We start from the raw sequence: 21,150 nt of genomic DNA, 5'->3' as shown, positions 1-21,150 counted from the left end.
TGGTGTATTTGGGTCAGAACCTTCTTTAGGCACAGTATATGGATACTAGAAATGTGTCCACATCAGAGCCAAGTGTCCAGAGTTCTTCACCAATTAAATCACATCCAGCTGGAGGTGCAAGTACCCAACACCTTTTACATCTACTCCAATTCTCAGCCATGGTGATGAGTATTACAGTCCACCTATAAGTTCACATTTGTTTGCTGTCTGTGTAATAATAAGGCACACCACTTTAGTATTTGATAGAGAAGGAGAGGTTGGGGAGAATAAGCTGCACTTACATGTCATTTTCAAGTGTCCTGCAAGCCACCACTAAACTACATTTCCCATCAGACCTGTGGGCAAGTACTAAAAAAAGGTTCTACTCTAAGTATTTTGCAGTAATCCATGTTGTGTATATGCTATATACAGATACTACGTTTGGCACACCTGTCAGCAAACCACAAGAGATATTTTCAGCAGTGTGCTGTGAAACAGCTTCCCAGAAGAGATGGGTACAACCTGTAGCTGATAGGCACAGAGGAGGCAAGCTATCAGCGGTGTCCAGCTATCAGCAGCAACAATTCTGATTGACTACCCACTCATTTTGTATCACGTACTGTTTGAGTCCAAGGGGCTACAGCAACAGTGCATGGTGGCAATGCTGAAGCGATTTCACTGCAGAACGAACAGTGCTGTCCCCCTGTTAAAGGAAATAGTAGTTTATCTGATCTATTAGCAGAATCACTAGATTTTATATATTATATTTTCATTATATAGTTTTTAAACTATGTTACAGGGGGACTCTTGTATTATTGTACAGCTTAAGACAGACCTCAGCTTATATGTCCTTTTGCTTTTGTCCATGGTCCTAATTTAAGCAAAACTAACCCTGCTGTAAAGTTGGCCATGCACTTCTCGAATTTGTGCTGAGTCAGTATTCGACCAGTGTGTGGCCCCATCGGCACTCCTTCGAAAAGGTTGATTGAAAAATTGAAGAGCTAGTCTCCCAGATAGGAAGGAAAACTTGCAGCTCAATTGCTTGCTATCTGGGCTGAAAATTATCAGCTGAACAACGACAGCAGCCAATCAGCTGTCACTGTATGTTTAATCTGTCGGTGGCACACCCGCCCCTTTCAGAATACGATAGCCCGGAGAAAGGGGCAGGGGATTCCCCCATCGGTGCTGTTTAGTGTCGATGGGGGAATCAAGAATTTGGAGTGGGTGAAAACGCGTATTGTAACTCCAACTTAACCTTCAATAATATTTATGTGAAACTCCGGCCTAAACTTGGTTTTGGATAAAGAGGGGAAGGGTCAGATGTTTTGTTGCCGTCTGTATCCTTCTGAGGGGAGATTTCACTTCCATAGACAGTGATAGCAGAACATTGTTGTGAATTGTTTCTAAGCTCTAGAGTTCATTCTTTCAATAAATGTCTTTTAGAAACTCGCCCAGATGTATATCGGAGCTCTGTGATTTTACATTTGTGGTTTGTGCAGAGGTGAAATACTTCTATTTAGTAATTCCAATAAAATAGGGCACAGGCGGCCTTTTTATTAACCTGTTGTGGATGTATTAAACTAGTAAACTAACATTAGCTGTCTGCAAATACCTATTAGTTTGTAGGATGTGTCATTATCTCTCATCCCAGTGTGCTCTGAAAAAATTATACAACTACTGACTTTCCAAAAGTTGGCCGTAGACCCCATGTCTATTGTCCACTATGAAGAAATAAAGACAATGCGGAGGGGGCTGTTAGCTATAAAATAGGAGAAACAGAAGTATGGGCTGACAACAATCTACTACAGTTTTTACTTTTCTGCTTTAATATTTATCACAGGCTCATTTCAAATAGCAATTTCAGGAGGCAAGTGAAATTTGTCATTGAAGTGCTAATTATATGTACTAGCATGGTCATTTTACAGAAATCATGAAGTCTTTCATAATACCATACTTTTAAATGTATTTATAATCCAGAAAGCCCCTCACTAGAGAGTATAGACCTTGGTATAGACCCAGTTCATCCGAGTTCACCCAAGCCCATTCAAAACTGTGACAGCCACCTCCTCCTCCCAGCCCAATCAGTGGTGGCAGTTGAAATAAATTGAATTAATGAATTGAGTAGAAGGAGAATTCTGTGCTCCTTTGTGATATATAGCAACAGGGCAATGTGCCTCTCAGAAACTGATTGGCCCGGGAAGGGTAAGCACTCCATTTTGAATGTGCTTGGGTAAACTGGGTTTGCATCAAGCCCATGCTCATCACTACTCCTCACATGTGACATGGGTGGGTTTTCTTCTCAAAGCCTGTTCTGTTTCTACTTGATTCAAATTTCCATAACAGGGTTAGAATCTGACTCATGGCTGTGATCTAACACTTTACCACATCTACTACTACATGTTCAGTATGGAAGGAGCATATGTGATAGAACTTTTGGTAGGTATGTTTGGGAATGCATCATAAATAGGTGAACAAAAGAGGTTCCCAAATTACCTACAAAAGAGCGTGGTGTGGATTAGTACTACAGCAATGCTGGAAAAAAACTGAAGCCCTGTTAAGTAGGGATGTACTCCCCATATGTATTTTTAGGGCGCAGCAAATCTAAATAAAGTCCAGTGTCCAGTATATCTAATGGAATGGTTTTACTAGCTTATGTTTTAGGATTACCTTAAATGCAGCAGCATGGAAAATCTAAATGGGCTATTTTCATACATGTATGATGTTCCTTGAATGGTTAAGTCTTTTAAGAAACCCCTGCAGAGGAATTTACATTTCCAGAATCATTTTGTCAGGGTCTGAACTTGCCAGTTGTTTACTACAAATATAGTGCTTTGTAGCTATAAATATTAATAACTCAGCATGGGGCATCAGGATATTGGGATAGTACAGCATGTGACATTTTGTGTATGTGCAGATGCCTGATTCTCTATGAGCCTAAGGAGCATATCTGTCACTTGAATAACACCGGACATGTGATTTGTGCAACGTTATGTCAGACCTGGGGGTGACTTGCTGTGCAGATTAAGAATATATTACTTCTACATGTAGCTTTATTATTAAATCATGGACCCTTTTTTTTCTTTGAAGGTTTGCTATGGTATGGTGAAATATTACATTAGACTCTCTGCTGTTTGGTATGAACATCTATCTGTATGAAGCCTTGGCTTTTTCTGAGACAGAAACCATAAATACGAGCATGACATTTGTTAATTGTTCTCAGAGAGGGAAGAATTCCTTCTTCACTGCAGTCACTGCATATTTACACGGATCAATAATCTAACCACTTTAGAACCTGTTCAGTAAACGCCAGAACAAGTTTTTTAAGGATGTACCTTCCAGGGCTGCAATCTTCATTTGTGATCATACAGTGTATTTCATGGGGAGGAGAAAAAAAAGTGTAACATCAAGACAAATTACAGAATGCTTCTATTTGACAGAGATCACATGGCACTTCCTTTGCGTTATGTTTTGGGGGGAGCAGGATTATTTTCAAAAGCTTTCATCATGGTGCCCAATTGTATGGGTGCAGAACTAAAGCTGGGTGTACACTGGTAGGTTTTCGTGCGAACTTTAATACAAAAAATCTTGTTAGAACATTTGATAATTAGAAACTTGGCAAATATCATTCCAAATTGTGTTTGATTTTTCTCATTCGATTTAGCAAATGAATAGTTTCCTGAACGAAAACCACATGTACTGTTAGAATTTCATCCTGCTCCTTTTCATTACTATGATCAAAATTGAATGTTGATTTGACCCCATGAACTATTAGAAAATCCAACCAACATTCCAGAAACTAATATTTTTTTTTAAAACAAATTCTGTCTATACTCAGCTTAAGTTTGGTGGTCACCAGGCATAGTACTGGCAAGCCCCAGCTCTGGTCTATATTCAGCCTCAGTTTGGTGCCCACCAGGCATAGTACTGGCAAGGCCCAGCACTGGTCTATACTCAGCCTAAGGTTGGGGGCCACCAGGCATAGTACTGGCAAGGCACAGCTCTGGTCAATACTCAGCCTAAGTTTAGTAGCCACCAGGCATAGTACTGACGATCAAAATTGAATGTCGATTTGACCCCATGAACTATTAGAAAATCCAACCAATATTCAGAAACTATTTTTTTTTTAAACAAATTCTGTCTATACTCAGCTTAAGTTTGGTGGCCACCAGGCATAGTACTGGCAAGACCAAGCTCTGGTCTATACTCATCTTACGTTTGGTGCCCACCAGTCATAGTACTGGCAAGGCCCAGCTCTGGTCTATACTCAGCCTACGTTTAGTGGCCACCAGGCATAGTACTGGAAAGGCCCAGCACTGGTCTTCTCAGCCAAAGCTGCATATTAGAATATCCTAGGTTTAGAGACTTCTAGAAGAAAGATGTGTGTGTAACCTAATGCAGATTGCACAGACATTCTTATGTCAATTTCCATTTGGTAAATACAGATACTCTATAAATTGGAGCTAGCAGCAGTGTAATTAATGGTTAGCCAATTTTACAATTGTATAGCAAAACCCACTAAGTGCAACAAGTAATGCACTGCAATAATTGTGACATGCTTTGCAAGGCATGTTGAAGTCTTATTCCCTAGACGCTTGGCAATGTCACTCTTAGCCAACCATTTTTGTAATTAGGACCTCATCATTAAAATAAATTGGCCACAGAAATATATTGGTCTTAGGAAGAGTACATGAGGCTACACCCATTTTATCCCATATGGCTAACCCCAAACCACGCAAAATCCCAATGTTCAATGACAGTATGGGCCACTGAGGTGCTCTCATTACATAGTAGAACTGCAAGTAAGTGTGACCTTGCTTCAGGGTTGAGCCGCGTTCTGAAGTCCTCTGCATTATAGTGTTTCAGGATTAAAGCAACGCACAAAAGGGATTTCTAGCTAATAAGAATGATAGCAGGCACCTTGCACAGCCTGCTTGTAGTCAGGATGTTTAGTATATGTATTTAGAATGCTGATAGGTTTACTATAAAGTATACATAAACCATTAACATTAACCTTCTACCATTTGCTCCCTTTTGGTCTGTTAAATGTATTGCTAAATATCACTATTTTAAGTGCAAACATATCTGTTAATTGTATCAAAAATTTTGTGATTTGACAACTTTTTTTGCTCTCTTCTTCTTGTACACTGTTATAAGTTAGCATTGTTCCCAGTTCTCTCCGTGGACTACAGAACACCCCCTTTCTGTTATAGGGAAGAGGAGAGGGGGAGGTATTCTGTGGTTGTGTAATAGGGTGACAACACTGTTCCTCTATAGATACAGTAAAGTGAGTGAGCGTTGTCACCCTAGTACAGGAAGTGTGTTACTGGCAAGATCACAGGTGAGAAAAAGAAAGCTAATGTAGTCACAACATCTACAGTCATCTACAGTCTGTAATACATTAACAAATTTTCTTGAGTTTAGATATATGTTAAGGAAACAAGCCAGGCATTTTTTTTTATTTTATTTTTTTAGTTTTAAATAGTTGAGAAATTATGGGAAATGTCTGGTTTTTATTGCTGTGTATGGCCTTCCTCCAAGTCGGCTAAAAACATATTTTGCCATATGCTGTTGTAAACCTTTTTAAAGCTATCCCTTTCATTCCCATCTCGGTGACAAATAAGTCACCCAGACAAGAAATAAGAAAAAAATCTCCCCAATGCGGACACAGGCAGAAAAAAATTGACTTTGGCGCTAACCCTTTTCTACCTTCTCTTAAACAAAAAATAATTTAGTACGGAATTCACTTTCAGTATAAAAAAAACCCCTTGACATCACTTGTATTCTGCTGATGGCGTGTAGCTGGAAATGTCCCATTGCATGTTTCTCAACTAGCTGCTCCTTTCCAGGGACTTGCAGGATTTCCGAGCTCACTATGTTTACCATATGATTTCAAACGATGTTGTCACCTATTTATTAGAAGTGCCAGAAAAGGTATGCCATATAAATGGTTTCATCACCTTCTCGCCAATATGGCGGCGAGCTCTGAACGTGTTAATGGTCTGCTACACCCTGAAAGAACTTGGGTAGAGTACAAGATAACTAACTGATAATTCACTTGTATCAGCCATGAGGGAGGGCCTAGAGCTTCTGTGTGATTTATGAGCCCCGGGATTAAACTTCCACTTCAATTACACATCACAAACAAGATGCACTTGGAGCTATATTTGTGAGATGTCAGCTAAAATGGAATTATATTTTTCTGATGACAACCAGAAGCACTCGGCATCCCATTTTTGCTTCTGTTGCTGTTTATCAAGTGTGAATATAAAATCCAGTTTCTACTTGTGTTGTTTAGGCTACAGGATATGCCCTTATGGGTATAGCAAATGCGAGAGGAACCGCAGCATAAATATGGGATTACCTAGCAGCACATCATTGTAATGTACAGCTTTATAAAGCGGACTCTCACTATCCGTGTTTGCATCCTCTGCTGGGCTGTCATTTCAATGAGCAGTGTGAGAGCCATCTAAAGATATGACAGTTTTAATTCTGTCCTCTCATTTTTCTTCATTCCGGTCACACAAGCAATATAGACACAGTAATAATAAGCCACCAAGCTGATAATTCTGTGGCGGAATAAATGGTATATTTTGACTCATTTACAGAAAAGTGACAATCCAGATTGTTCCTTTGCTCCATTAGGTCCTGGCAAAGCAGTGTTATTAGCTGCTTTATTTAGTACAGAATGTTAGAGCTTGGCTGGAAGCAATAGTTAGAATTGCCTCCCATGGCCCCCCAAATTCTCGTAGTATAAGGTGGATGGATAGTTACTTAGACACCTTTTAGCCCCTGGGGCACTTGTTTCAATGTACTGACTCACTTATGGTTGGTACTATTTTTAATAACTGCTTGTCTTTTACTATATTGGATAGGCCAAAAATAATCTGAATTACTGGCATATGTACAGTACCTGCAGTGTTTTGTATAAAAGGCACAAAAGATGTGACAGAGAGTTTAAAAGTTAGAAAATAGACTATTTGTAATCAGCAAAAATGTTAGCAAAGGACACGGTACAATTAGACTCTTTCAGTAACACAAAGCAGTGTGTTGTGCAAAGTGTAAAGCTGGCCATACACCAGTAGAATTTGTTTTTCTTTTTGGAAGGTCCGTTTCATTTTCTAATAGGGGTAGATCAGCGATTTGATTCCAACCGAGGTGATGGAAAATAATCAAAGAAGCAGGGTAAAAAATTTTAATAGAACAAAGGAAACTCTAAAAGTAGAAGTAAACTCCATTCATTCCACTGTCGAATGTTACAATCAAATGCAATTTCAAATGACAATCATCAAGTCTCTGATGGCATTGTCCAATATTCTGACGAGACTTTTCATGAGTGTTTGTGTGAAATTCTACCAGGTTATGCCCAGCTTTAAATGTAGCGCCAAAAGTCTTTCTTGCTAAATGTGTAAGTGGACAAGCCCCCTGCAGACATTTAATACTCTCTGCTACAGTGAAGAATAACAGCTGACTGAAGAAGGTGTAGAATCTGACACTTCCAGGAATGACTGATACATGGTTTCCTGCCACGCTTAGTGGTTTGATCCACCAGACACTACTGCAGTACTGATTCCTGTTGTGTCGAAGGAACCACATAGTGCAGCGGGGGCCCGGGCATCCATCATTTCAGGAAGTTTTGGTTGCTGTAGCTTCTTCAGGAATAGGGCATGGCAGTGCTAGGATCATAGTCCCCTATAGCAATTGATTGCCTTTAAACAAACGGAGGGGATAAATTGGTGCCCTGAGCAAACCAGGGGACAAACCGTTTTCTAAACCATAGTAATAGACAACACAAATAGTAAGTGGCACAGCTTGCTCAGAGTATGCAAGACATCACGGTAAAGAGAGGACAGCCCCCCATTAGTCATTTGAAGGTTTGGAAGTAGAGCTCCAAGATGAATGACTGTTGATACGTCACAGAGATGGGCTGCCTTTTGCCACGGGATGATGTACAATGGTGGCCTGCAGACCAGAAGAGTGTCCAAGGGAACAATGTGGGGTTTTACATTGCACTGGTCGCATGTTCTTTGTTGGAGGGTATAAGTGCAGGGCCTCTAGGTACTCTTGTTCTTCCTCAGCAATAGTGCAGCTGTAGTATTTAAAGTGGAAGCCCCATTTGCATGTGAAGCTGTAGTACAGTTGGATCTGCAGATACAGCTTTATAGACCTCCTGTTGGCAATCATTTGAGGAGTGAGTTCTTGAAAGTGCTTAAGGGTGATAGACAGTACCAGCTCTTGAAACAGAGCTGTAATGGTGGACTGCAGATCCAGCGTACTCTCCGCGAGCCACCAGACCCACAGTTTAGAATAGTGGGAGTGGTTTTCTGCACCCTTGAGACAGTGGCCAGCATTCTCTTGTCTTAGATCTATGACCTCTCAATCACAAGACTACACTGTGGAGCAAAGTGTATCCATCTTGTCCACCGGGTCTGTTGTGCATTAGCCTATCTCCCTGAACTCTTTAGTCAGCTAGTCCGTAATTTGGTTGGAAGTGAATGGAGAGCCTTCTGGAGCATCACATCAGTTTTATCAAGCTGCCACTGAGAATCACCAGCAGATAATTTGTTAGAGGTGCCTCTGCTAGGTGAAGGGGGCAGTGGAGTAATGAAGGCCTCATGCGCCATCCCTTACTCATCCAAAAGGGGGGGGTGGCATCTGGGTGCCCCCTTAATTAAAGGGGTATTCCAATGCAAATAAGCCCCCCTGCCCGTAGACCCCCACAACCACCTTATCAGGGTTGTGGTGAAGAGGCCCTTGTCCCCATCGGCATGGGGACACCCTCCCAATGCCAAGGGCATGTGGCCTGGTATGGCGCACACCCCCCCTTCCTGCCAGGCCTGTGCTTGGATCAAGGGTCTGGTAGGAATTTTAGGGGGTCCCCACGTTCTCTCCCCCCATTTTGTGGGGGTGGGTTTCCCCTTTAAAATTTCTACCAGACCTAAAGGACTTGGTATGACCTTTGTGGGAACCCCACACACTTTTTTTTTTTTAACCTGGGGGTTGGGGGGGGGGGCTTACACTTTTTTTTTTTCTTCTGTGAAATGTGGAAAAAAAAATCATGTTTTTTCCCTTTTGTTTAACGTCACTTTGCTGGAACGAATATTCATTCATAACGAAAAGTTGTACATACTACCGCTAAGGAAAATTCGGAATTCATCTGAATCCCGAAACGAATTTACTTTCGGACCCGAGTCCCGAAAAACGAAATAATGAAAAATCCTAATGAAAACAAAATAAAACATCGTCGACACACATGTCCAATAGCAGCCCCTTTATAGCATGGCCAAGCAGGAAGCCAGTGATTATGTATCTGTTTTTTATATACAGGTGAAACTCGAATAATTAGAATATCGTGCAAAAGTAATTGCAGTAAGTGCTGCAAAAGGGGCCCAAACCAAGTACTGAGTACATATGCATGCTTGTACTTTTCAGAGGTCCGATATTGTTCTATGTACAATCCTTGTTTTATTGATTGCATGTAATAATCTACTTTTTTGAGGTTGTGGATTTGGGGTTCTTGGGGTTTTCATGAGCTGTAAGCCATAATCATCACAATTATGACAAATCACAGCTTAAATTATCTTGCTTTGCATGTAATGAGTCTATCTCATATATTAGTTTCACCTTTTAAGTTGCATTAGTGAAATAAATGAACTTTGCACGATATTCTAATCGAGTTTCACCTGTATATATATAGCTCCAAACTTTACAGAGACCTGAGTTAACTTTTTCAACATTGTTATGTATTTATAGCATGGTAAAACAGGCTTGCAGGCTTCATTCACACAGGTGATACTGAGAAGGACAGTTTCAAACCTGGGTCTTGGAAATAGAAAGTTCACCAACACAACAGGTACTGGTGAAAAAGAGGGTTTGGGTGCAGTTTGGGTTATTATGCAGAGTGTGCAAACCAGACACTTGCATAGCAATAAAAAAAAAATGAATGGTGGCTGCGAAAGCTGGACTGAGTTTGGCACCCCTCTTCGCTGGCTACATGTTTGTTCTGGGTCAGCTTCTCAGAAAGTACTGAAGCTGGAGAGATCTAGACAACAAGCATCTTCGGAAAGAAGTCAGCAACGACAGCCAACATTTGTTACTGCGTACACAGTCACTTTAAGACTGTGCGCGGTAGTCAGTTTCTATATATAAGTCCGTTTCTATATATAATTGCATTAGTAAAGCTGCAGTCATACATGGGAAGATAAAATACGAGATGTTATATACATGCATAGTTCATGAGTCTCATATAAGTAAATGTTAAAAAAAAAATCACATGATGCTTTCAGCCAGTTCAAATATTCACTGTTCTCTCCCATTACCTTGACAGTGACAAAACGCTATGCGCGCAGATAGATAATTGAAAAGAACATTGGATCCCTGCACTTAACAATGTAGAAAATGGTCTCTCTTTTGTCTCTGCCCTTTTGTATACAGAATGTGTATAAATCTGGCTTGGCTACAGCCTTGTGTCAGTGTTTCATTCAGCCTTAACACTCATCTATATTGTCAGCATCCCTGCATGTCTGCAGCGCCACTTGAACTCTATTCGCAGAGAGCTGATCGCAGCTGAGAACAGACATATAGCAACAGGGAAAGTATGTTTAAAAAAAAACATAGAATAAAAATATTCACAGATGAGTCAAGGACCTGTACTTATGTGGATAAAACAAAAAGCAGAAGGATAGAAAATGAGGACTTTTGCACACAAACGTACTGCAGAGCAAATACAGACGTATTCTCATACAGTGTAAAATACGTCTAAATTTGTGGCACCCAGGAACCGCAACTGATGCAGTTCTCTATCCATAGTAATGTCCAAAGAATGTGCTGTACCTCCTTGTCCAAGGTATATGGAACCTTGGTGCTCGGCAGCTCCAATAACTGGCACACGAATAGGGATACTCATAAATGCTTCTCTTTATTGTATCATGTCATAAAAGCAGTAGCAACAAACAGCCTCACACCTGAGTTCTGGAGATGGAAATTTCACCAGCACAACAGGTACTGGTGAAAGGGAAGGGGGGTGCCGTTTGGTTTACTATGCAGAGTGTGAAAACCCGACACTTTGCAACTGGATAGTGGCTGCAAAGCTGAATGGAGTTGGCAACCCTTCTTTGCTGGCTTCACCCTTGTTCTGGGTCAGCTTCTCAAAAAGTACTGAAACATGATAGACAACTAGCATCTTCAGAAGGAAGTCAACAATGACTGCCTACATATGTTACTCGGTAAACAGCTGTGTGTGTCAGTTTCTATATACACTGCCTGTCCAAAAAAAAAAAAAGTCACACACTCTCTAATATTTCGTTGGACCTCCTTTTGGGTTTTTTTATGGCACGCATTCACTGTGGCATCTTTTCCATAAGCTTATGCAATGTCACAACATTTATTTACATCCAGAGCATTCATTTGTCACCAAGATCTTGTAGTGATGGTGGAAGAGTCGGAGCACTGTGTAAAGTCTTCTCCAGCACCTCTCAAAAATTCTCAATGGGGTTAAAGTCTGGACTCTGTGGTGGCCAAACCCTGTGTGATAATTATGTCTCCCTGAACCACTCTTTCACGATTTGAGCCAGATGAATCATTGCATTGTCATCTTGGAATATGCCCATGCCATCAGGGAAGAAAAATCCATTAATGGGAAAATCTGGTAATTCAGTATATTCAGGAAGGCAGCGGACCTCATTTTTGGGCACATGACGTTGCTAAACCTAGACATATTATCCAGTGGAAGGCTCTGACCTATTTGTTTAGCTAAATCCAGGTGGTGACTTTTTTTTGGACAGGAAGTGTATAATTGCATTATCAATGCTGCAGTCATACATGGGCAGATAAAATATGAGATGTTATATACATGCATAGTTAATGAGTCTCATACAAGTAAATGTACAAATTGAATTGTCTTAATAAAGCTGTAGTCGTACATGGGCAGATAAAATTACACTTGTGTTTGCGGTGCCCAGGCAGCTGCTGTGGTTTGCTGTCCATAGCAATGTCCAAAGAATGTACTGTACCTCCTCATGTCCGATGTATGCTTCTAGAACCTCGGTGCTCAGCAGGGACTCTTGTCATTGTCAATCAAGTTCCAATAAGCGACACATGAACAGGGATCCTCATAAAAGCCTTTCTTTATTGTATCGTGGCATAAAAGCAGTAGCAACAAACATGCTTGCTAGAATGTTTACTGCTACTGTTTTTATGGCATGATACAATAAAGAGAAGCTTTTATGAGGATCCCTGTTCATGTGTCGCTTATTGGAACTTCATAGCAATATATGGACAGAAAATGCTGTCACCAGCATTGGCACTTTGCATAGGTTACCTTACCCCCGTGTGCGTGCAAATATGCCTGTATTTGCTCTGCAGTATTCCTACCTGCATGAGCCCTTAGTAATAGGAAGAACTATTAGCCGTCAGTTTATCAACTGTTTTGAAATTCTTTTTTACTGTGGGTGAGGAGACAGGCTGCTCCAGAGGGGCCAGCGCCGCTTCAGTAGCGCCCTCAGCGTCCCCCTCCATGCTCAGAGACCGGCGTGTGCACTCACAGGAAGCAGGGGACCTGGGCAAGATGGCGGCCGCGGGACACGAGGCCGCCCGCTGTGATCGTCTCCAGCCTCCTTTGGGACCGTTGCCTCTCTTACCGGACCTAGATGGCATCTCCCCCTGCTCCGGACATCCACCGGAGCTTAGGTGAGTACAACAGGAGCCGAATCTACAGGATGGATGCCGGATAAAGGTCAGTGCAGCGGCGGAGCTCCCTCAGTCACGTCCGCGCTGCTTCACATCCCGGCCACGCCCCAACTGTTTTGAAATTCTTAACAAACCAGGAACCTCTCTTGGTCTTGCTCAGAGCAAAGCATGTTTAGCAGATATCTTTATCTTCTTATAATTTTGTGTAAAGACTGAGATGTTTTATCTGGAATTCTTTGGACTTCTAGATATGGAATGTTAATGTAATTTATAGCTCTGTCAAAAAAAAACCACTTAATTGCATGTAAAACACTCTGCCTTTCCTAAACTATATTTCCATTCCTAATCATTTTGAAGAGACCCTGTCAAGTCGCCAAAGGTCTTTCGGCATTCAACACTTCCAGCAGTGTCTGATTGTTCATTCCTGTATCACTAGAGAACTCCGCAGTAGCGTAGGGGTTAGAGAATACAAATTCATTACAAGTGGGCTGTCAGGGGGTTAGGCTTCCTCCCAGAAGTGTTGAATGCTGAAGAGGCTGGCAGAGGCTGCATCAGAGGAACAGAGGAAAGTTAGGAGACCTGGGCTTTTGGCAGAGAGGTGAGTATAATTTTTTATTACAGGAAATTGACAGGGTGTTTTTAAAAGATGACGTGTACTCCAAAAGTAAAGATTTGCGGTTTATAGAGAACATCCTTAAATATTAAATGTGTCTAGGCAGTGCCCTTAACCTGTACATCTGTCCTAAATTCCTCCAGGAAAAATAGCAGTGCACTACCTGACATTTTGTAACTATCCCTAGGCACTCCTTTGCCTTCAGTCTCATAGCTTTGTATCTGTAGGGTCATATCATCTAAGAAAGTCTCACAAGATTTGGATGTCACTTCTGTTTACTCACTGTTCTTTTGCTGAAGAGAAAGCTGTTCCTAAAGGTCTACAGAGAAGCATCTTCCTCCTTCTGCTTTATTTATTGTGTTGATCTGTGCTTTCTGACCCTCTTTTGGTGCTGCTTGAATATTCCTCCATCAATCATCAGATCACCATTTTTTTTTGGGGGGGGGGCAGCATTGTTTGGAGGAAATAAAGCCCTGCCACTACCAAGATAGCCAACTCCACACTGGCAACAAGGCAAAATATCAGCTGCAGCACGCCTACAGGTGACTAGCCCTTTCTGGTCTGCTTGCTTTTTTGGGCTTTTATAGTTTAGGTCCTCTTTAAAGACTTTCACACTAAACTTATTTTGAGATTCTGTATTTTGGAAAAGGGGGTGTGATATAAGCAGGTTGTTGACAGATCTGTACTTACCTCTTCATCTACTCTTTAGTTTAGAGAGACCCATACCTCCCAATTTTCTGAGATAGGAAAGAGGGACATCGTCCAGCACAATACACACACCCCTGCCAAGCCCCCAGTTATGCAGACCATTAAGAATTTATATTTCACCATTACTTTTCCTTTATACTAACGTTTAGAAAAGGGAAGCAAGATAATTAAGAGCTAAGATAAAGGTTTTAGTGCAGAACAGCACTTTTGGAGGTTAAAGAGGACCATTTCATATATATCTGTACATCAGACCAAAAAGCGGGACAACTGAGGAGGAAAGAGGGGCACCAAGACTTGGTTCCAAATAAGGGACAGTTGGGAGGTATGCCTGTCACCAGATTATTACTTTCAACAAAAACCTTCCCATAACATTTAACATTTCTTATGCATGTTATTTACCTGTAGAAACCCCTGAGACTGCTGCTGGGCACTGCCATCTTGTATGTGATGTGAGCAGCCACAGCAGACCCTGAGCTGTAATTCAAATGACACTCTATAGCGGGAGTATTAAAACGATGGCCCTCCAACCGCGGTGAAACTACAACTCCCATGAGGCATTGCAAGACTCTGACAGCCAAGGGCATGACTCTCAGAAGCAGATGCATGATGGGATTTGTAGCTTCACTACAGCTGGAGGGCCGAAGTTTGGCTATCCATGCTTTAGGCCTTGTTCACACCAAATGCAGACCAGATCCGGTCAGGTTTCTGCACACGCAGTGCATTGGGTTGTGCCTCGTTTTTGATGCGTTTAGGGCCGGTTTTGGTTAAAAAAAAAACAATTTTTTTTTTAAAATTTAACATGGGCTTTCAGGCACTTGCATGCGTTTTTGCGTTTTTGATGCGTTCCAGACCAGATCAAGAGCAGATAAAATAGCAGGCACTGCAGTTTTTTCATCCGGTCTGGATCTGGTCTGGATCCGCACGCTGCGATGTGAACTGGAGGTCAAAATACCATAGGAATACATTGGACGCAGTTTTGATCCGGTCTGCACCTGCTCTGGTCCGGATCTGCTCCGCGCTTGGTGTGAACAAGGCCTTATAGTCTTTCTCTCCTTCCCTGGGAAATACAGGGAGAGCAGGCACAAAGAGTGATTTCACACTCCCAGGAGAGAAGAGGGCTGTGATATGCACACAATATTCTAGCGAGTTTAAAGGCACATTGCAAGTGAATAAAAAAAAACACTTGTGGAAAGGCAAAACACATTGATTAAGCATTTAAAATCCTTGATTTGTTTTGTGCTTCTACCTGCAATTGTTTAGGTAGGTAACAGGGTCTGTTCAAATCCAACAATATTGATATCAGCCTGTTCTTTCACCAATATTCTCTACTTATTTGTCTGTACTGTCACAACAGTAGTTGCTTCTACTGACTTCTGGGTGGGATCCTCCAACATCCAAGAAGGCAGAAGGAATAGCATTGAGAGGCTATAATGGGACAACTATGTATCCCTATGTCTGTAGCATACCTTTACCTTATTACTTGGTATCCAAAACCAAATAAAGTTTTCAGTGATGGCTTTTCTTTGGAGAAGTTCTACTTTAAAAAAGAAAGAAGAAAGTACTGTATGTATATAGGAATTATATATGGTACCTCTAAATTTAGCTATCTGGTATATTATATATGGTACCTCTAAATTTAGCTATCTAGGAAATTAATATTGTTTTTTTACAGTTATCAGAAATCTGGGCGCCATGCTATATTTTTATTTTAAAATTGTATTTCCATTACAGTAAAGGAAACTTGTAATTAGAAAAATATGGCCTGTCATTGCTAATATCCTTCTCAGCATGTTAGTTGCTGGCTCTCATGCTGACTCTCTGGCTTCTAATTTTATGAGTCACTGGGCTGACAGAAGTTGACAGATCAGGAGTTCTCAGTTCACTTGTTGCTTGCTTTCTCTGAGTATGGGACTCAAGTTATTGAAGCCAGAGACAGCAAGGCAACATTTTCATATTTCTGTCATGACAAATTTCCTTCAAAACATTTCCTATTGCAGATTACCAGTCTTTGGGAATGGGGACTTCATTAGTTTTCATTTTTTAGGCTACTAAGGCTTTCTCTCATTTCGGAGAGATTTGCGATCACTTCCTGTCATGTCTCCAGGACATAAAGTGAAGGAAAATCTCCCCAATGAGACACAGGGATTTTGCCTATTGCCCACTCTAGCCAAAATACACTCTTGAAGGAAACCTGCATGTCTCAGACTCCATTCCTTAGTGCCAGTTACAGTTTACCCTTGTTCTGCATTATTTATATTCACTTATTTACTTGGCTTACATTTCTCTGTGCTTATATAAGAAGCATTTGTAGTTCTTTGTGCAGGTTGGAGAGATAAGGCATACAATAAGTATGAGGATCTGTGCCGTACGGGCATATGGCCATTGTGTATAACCGTGTCTCTCTTTTTAGGGTATTACCGGAATTCGTTTTGCTGGAGGAGAAAAATGCTACATTAAAGCTCAAGCCAAGGCTCACGTTCCGGATGTTGACAGCGTGACAAAGGAAAGCCTCTCGTTTGAGTTGGTAAGAACCAAACAAAAGAATAGGAATATGTCACAGTTTAAGCCCATTGTGACCCAGAAGTTGTAGTATCAGTTTATATTTATGCTTATGTTTGGTCTAACTTTATGTGCACATTAGGAGACAAGCATTTGATGTGCATTGAAAACTGTCTTGGATAGGAGATCAGCTAACATTGGTAGATTAAAGTGTATGTTAACCCTAAAATAATATTTGTTAGTTTATTACTAAAGGAATGACTATCTTTATGCTTTTGCTTCCATTACATGCTCATTTAATAGCACATACCTGGTCATGTTCCTCTTTTCCTGTTGTAATCTGACCACACAAAGCATGGAAGCAGATCTGTGCTGGAATGGTCAGTCTGCATCCATGAGTTTGCTGATCATAGCTACAGGATGCTGAACCTGGCACATGGTGTTCCAGTAGACATGTGGTCTGCTTTGCTGTCACGCTCCCTGGCCACTCCTGCTGTACTTGATGCACAGTCATCGTCCCCCTCCCTGCAACCACTAAGGAGGAAGGTGGGCAACATGGATACATTGCCATGGGAAAAATAAATCAAGGTATATCATTTTTTTACTGCTATTGAAAGTAATTTTGAACAATATACTGTTTTTTGCTTTCACTGACTTCACAACTACTTTAATCATATTTCTGAAGGCAGCGTGGCACTAAATTTATATTAATATAGTTACATAATAAACTTAACTTGATGAGCTAGTTTGCTTTCCATCATGTCAATCCATCCTTTGATGCAGCTATATCTTAATTGTTAAAACTTAACCCATTGAAGTCTTCATTGCTCAACACATGTTTCTGGAAGTGAAAATAATGTCTTATTGGACGTGTCCCCGATCGTGGGTATAATATGCATCCATTATGGCAGAAGGGGGTGACAGCTCAGCCTGTCATCAGCGCTACCTGTCCCTGTTTGTATTATCTGTTTTTAGTCCTAAATCCACTGTGTTGCAAAGTCCAGAGTCTAGTGCTTTCCTCTGCTCCAAGTCTAGTGTGTTCCTAAGGGTCTGTGCACACCTAGACAACACATAACCGCACGATTCCGCCTGGTCAGTAGTCGCCTAGGTGTGCACCGATCGCGCTGTAGGTGTGCCATTATTTTTCTTATTGCACCCCAGTTGCGCCAGGCGGATTGCGCTAAAACAGCCGCGTTTTGTTTACCTTTTTTCTGCGATTGCTGTGCGGATGTGACCCCATTGAGATCAATGGGGCCGCACGGCAATCGCGGCCTGCATTGTGCAGGACCGTGCGATCGCAGGACTCGCGTTCCCGGATCGCGTAGGCCTGCACCAGGCCTGAGTCTAGTGCATTCTAAGTCCAGAGTCCAGCTCATTCTAAGTCCAGAGTCCACAGTCTGTAATGGAGGGCAGGCTCATAAATAACTTGTTAACCCCTGTGTGATAGGAATAAAGTTAAGTGAAATAAAAGAAATTTTATTTTCAAAATAAATTAGTTAGCGGATTATTAAGTTTGATTAATCGGATAAAAAAAAAAGCTCCAGTGATGGGACTACTAGTTTGTATTGAGATTGCGGTGGAAGTAGAAAACAAAGTGTGGTGTGCAATATAGTACATTATACAGCGGCACAGTGCAGAATACCAGCTTTAGAGGAATACAACAAATTGCAGAAATAGTACATTATACAGCGGCACAGTGCAGAATACCAGCTTTAGAGGAATACAACAAATTGCAGAAATAGTACATTATACAGCGGCACAGTGCAGAATACCAGCTTTAGAGGAATACAACAAATTGCAGAAATAGTACATTATACAGCGGCACAGTGCAGAATACCAGCTTTAGAGGAATACAACAAATTGCAGAAATAGTACATTATACTATAATGTACTATTGCTGGGATTTGTAGTCCTCTGTAGCTGCTGGTATTCTGCATTGCACTGAATATCATGTACTATTGCTGGGATCTGATGTATTCCTCTATAGCTGGTGTTATTCTCCATTGCTCTGTATAATGTATTATTGCTGGGATTTGTAGTCCTCTATAGCTGCTGGTATTCTGCTTTGCGCTGTATAATGATTATACGGCACAATACAGAATACCACTGACCAGTTATAGAGGAACACCAAATCACAGCATTAGTACATTATACAGGCTGTTTAATGTATTATTGCTGGGATTTGTTGTTCCTCTATAGCTGCTGGTGTTCTGCAGTGTGGCGCTATATAATACAGTGGCACAATGCAGAATACCACCGACCAGTTATATATATATTTTTTTTTTTTCAAACAGGAACATTAAAAAGATTTAGATTCTCCCCATGGTGGTGGTGTTGGGGGGTTCCCTCCTTTCAGTAATAACGTACAGTTTATGGCTCTCATAGCAGCACATGCCCAGGTCTGCCCTATCGGAACACTGGGGGTGATATACTTCAGGAGTCTGCAGCAGAACACAGCCGATGAGGACTGTCTGGGGAATCAAATATTCAAACTCATCTATCACCTCCTGTGTTCCTATAGGGCAGACCTGGGCATTTTATGGACTGCATGCCATATCTGGCCCTTTGCCTGTGCCTTTATTGTAAATGAATTTGTATATGGCTAAATATAATCATTCTTAAAAGTATAATTTTTATACAAAAACTTCTATCAAGCCTCCCTAATCCCAAAAGCATAGAAGCAGGTCACAGCCCAGGAGTATTGCTGACATGACAGCATTAAGAGTGGTTTATCTTCAAATTGATGGTAGGTGACAGTACACGGCTTACAAGCAATAAATCTACAGGACAGAGTAATGGAAGAGCCGCCAGTTATACACGCGGGATAGCCTGGATCCTGTAAATTCACACACAGTCGTCTTTTCCATATACACATTAGTGGACTCTTTATTTGTAATCATCTACTCTATGGTGTTTATTAGGTATACACCAAACTAGGTTTCCAAAGCTTCACAGATTATTATGAGGTTTCTTTTAGTATTATACCACTAAATAAACTGCTTTATGACCAATCATTATTACTACTAGCCCTGCAATCACTACATTACCATAACATTTACTCAATACAAGTGCTGATTGAATGCACTGTACTACAATCCAGTGTTAGCTCTGACTAACTACAAATTCATTTTCCCTTTTGCTTGTTTCAATGGCTCTTCTTCATTGACTTATACATCATGTTGTGTAATGTACCTGTCTGAAACTGGGACACACATAAGATATTTTAACTAGTGGGATAATTAGGGACACTGCATACAAACTGGTTTTATGATATAATGAACTACGGACAGGTGGCCAGCAATAAAAAGAACAATTTCTTCCCCCCTAATGGAGCCTTGGGCTGGATATTGGGTCCTCTTCCTGCTGTAGAGAAAACAAATGCAATAATGCATCGGCAGATACCACATCATATGCCATGATGACTGGATATCATATTAGTTTATGTGGAACCAGGGCCGTAGATCATTTTTTTTTGCTGGGGGGGGGGTTCAACTTCCTCAAATTATAAGATTTTATCGACGAAAACGACGAAAACATTGTCAACGTTTTCCATCGTCGATTAGTCGGCTATCAATTTAATTGCCTGTTCGCAGCTCCACGCACGAGCCGCACACCACACCCACGCCGCTTATAATTTATAACATTGCCTGTACTAGCTGCAGTTGAGAAGGTTGATAAGGAATGGTTACATGTCCAGAAGATGACCAGTAGTTCTTGTAGTTCCACAACAGCTGGAGTGCAGAGGTTGTCTAACCCTGGACCATGCCAATGTATTGCAACTCTTTTTTTCACTCCATGGGCACCATAACCATAGTGAACACCATTGGGATTAGAAGCGTTTATTAGCCTTATACCATAAGAATTCTATACAGCACCTTTATTTTTAAGGTCATCTTCTGGACATGTAACCACACCCACGCCGCTTATAATTTATAACATTGCCTGTACTAGCTGCAGTTGAGAAGGTTCATAAGGAATGGTTACATGTCCAGAAGATGACCTTAAAAATAAAGGTGCTTTATAGAATTCTTATGGTGTAAGGCTAATAAACGCTTCTAATCCCAATGGTGTTCACTATGGTTATGGTGCCCATGGAGTGAAAAAAAGAGTTGCAATACATTGGCATGGTCCAGGGTTAGACAACCTCTGCACTCCAGCTGTTGTGGAACTACAAGAACTACTGGTCATCTTCTGGACATGTAACCATTCCTTATCAACCTTCTCAACTGCAGCTAGTACAGGCAATGTTATAAATTACTTCAGTGTATTGCAGATGTATGGAAGCCAACCAAGTAAACCTATATTGTAAATGAATTTGTATATGGCTAAATATAATCATTCTTAAAAAAAGGCATTGCAAGACCCTGACAGCCACAGGCATGACTCACAGAAACCGAGGCATGAAGGGATTTGTAGTTGGAGTGCTGGAGTGTCATGGTTGCCCACCCCTGGTATATGAGAAGTTTATAAGATCTGTCACTGAGATCAGTGGATGGTGAGAGATTAGGCAATGCTCATCTATGTGATTGGACCAGCTGTGGGACATTTTGGTTGGTTCATCATTGTGATCATTAATGAAATCCCTGCAATACGTCACCAATATGCTTTGTAAAGGTCTGGATTTGTGAAAAAGCCACGGCCTTGGGAGGTAAAATCTTGGCGGGGGG

At 41.1% G+C, this 21,150-nt stretch overlaps 1 protein-coding gene across 2 annotated transcripts in view; it reads left to right on the top strand.

Moving 5' to 3' along the window:
- LECT1 (leukocyte cell derived chemotaxin 1) overlaps window positions 1-21,150 on the top strand; it is a 62,315-nt gene that overhangs the window by 9,178 nt on the left and 31,987 nt on the right. For both annotated transcript variants that reach the window (XM_018560477.1, XM_018560478.1), the window contains exon 4: window positions 16,395-16,508. In XM_018560477.1, the coding sequence (XP_018415979.1) occupies window positions 16,395-16,508 (114 nt within the window). The remainder of the gene's footprint in view (window positions 1-16,394; window positions 16,509-21,150) is intronic.

This window comes from Nanorana parkeri, unplaced genomic scaffold (genome assembly GCF_000935625.1).
Source record: "Nanorana parkeri isolate BGI_ZX_2015 unplaced genomic scaffold, ASM93562v1 scaffold457, whole genome shotgun sequence".
In the NCBI taxonomy this organism is placed as follows: domain Eukaryota; kingdom Metazoa; phylum Chordata; class Amphibia; order Anura; family Dicroglossidae; genus Nanorana; species Nanorana parkeri.
The sequence above is the reverse complement of the archived record's forward strand: the minus strand, read 5'-3'. Positions and strand labels throughout refer to the sequence as shown.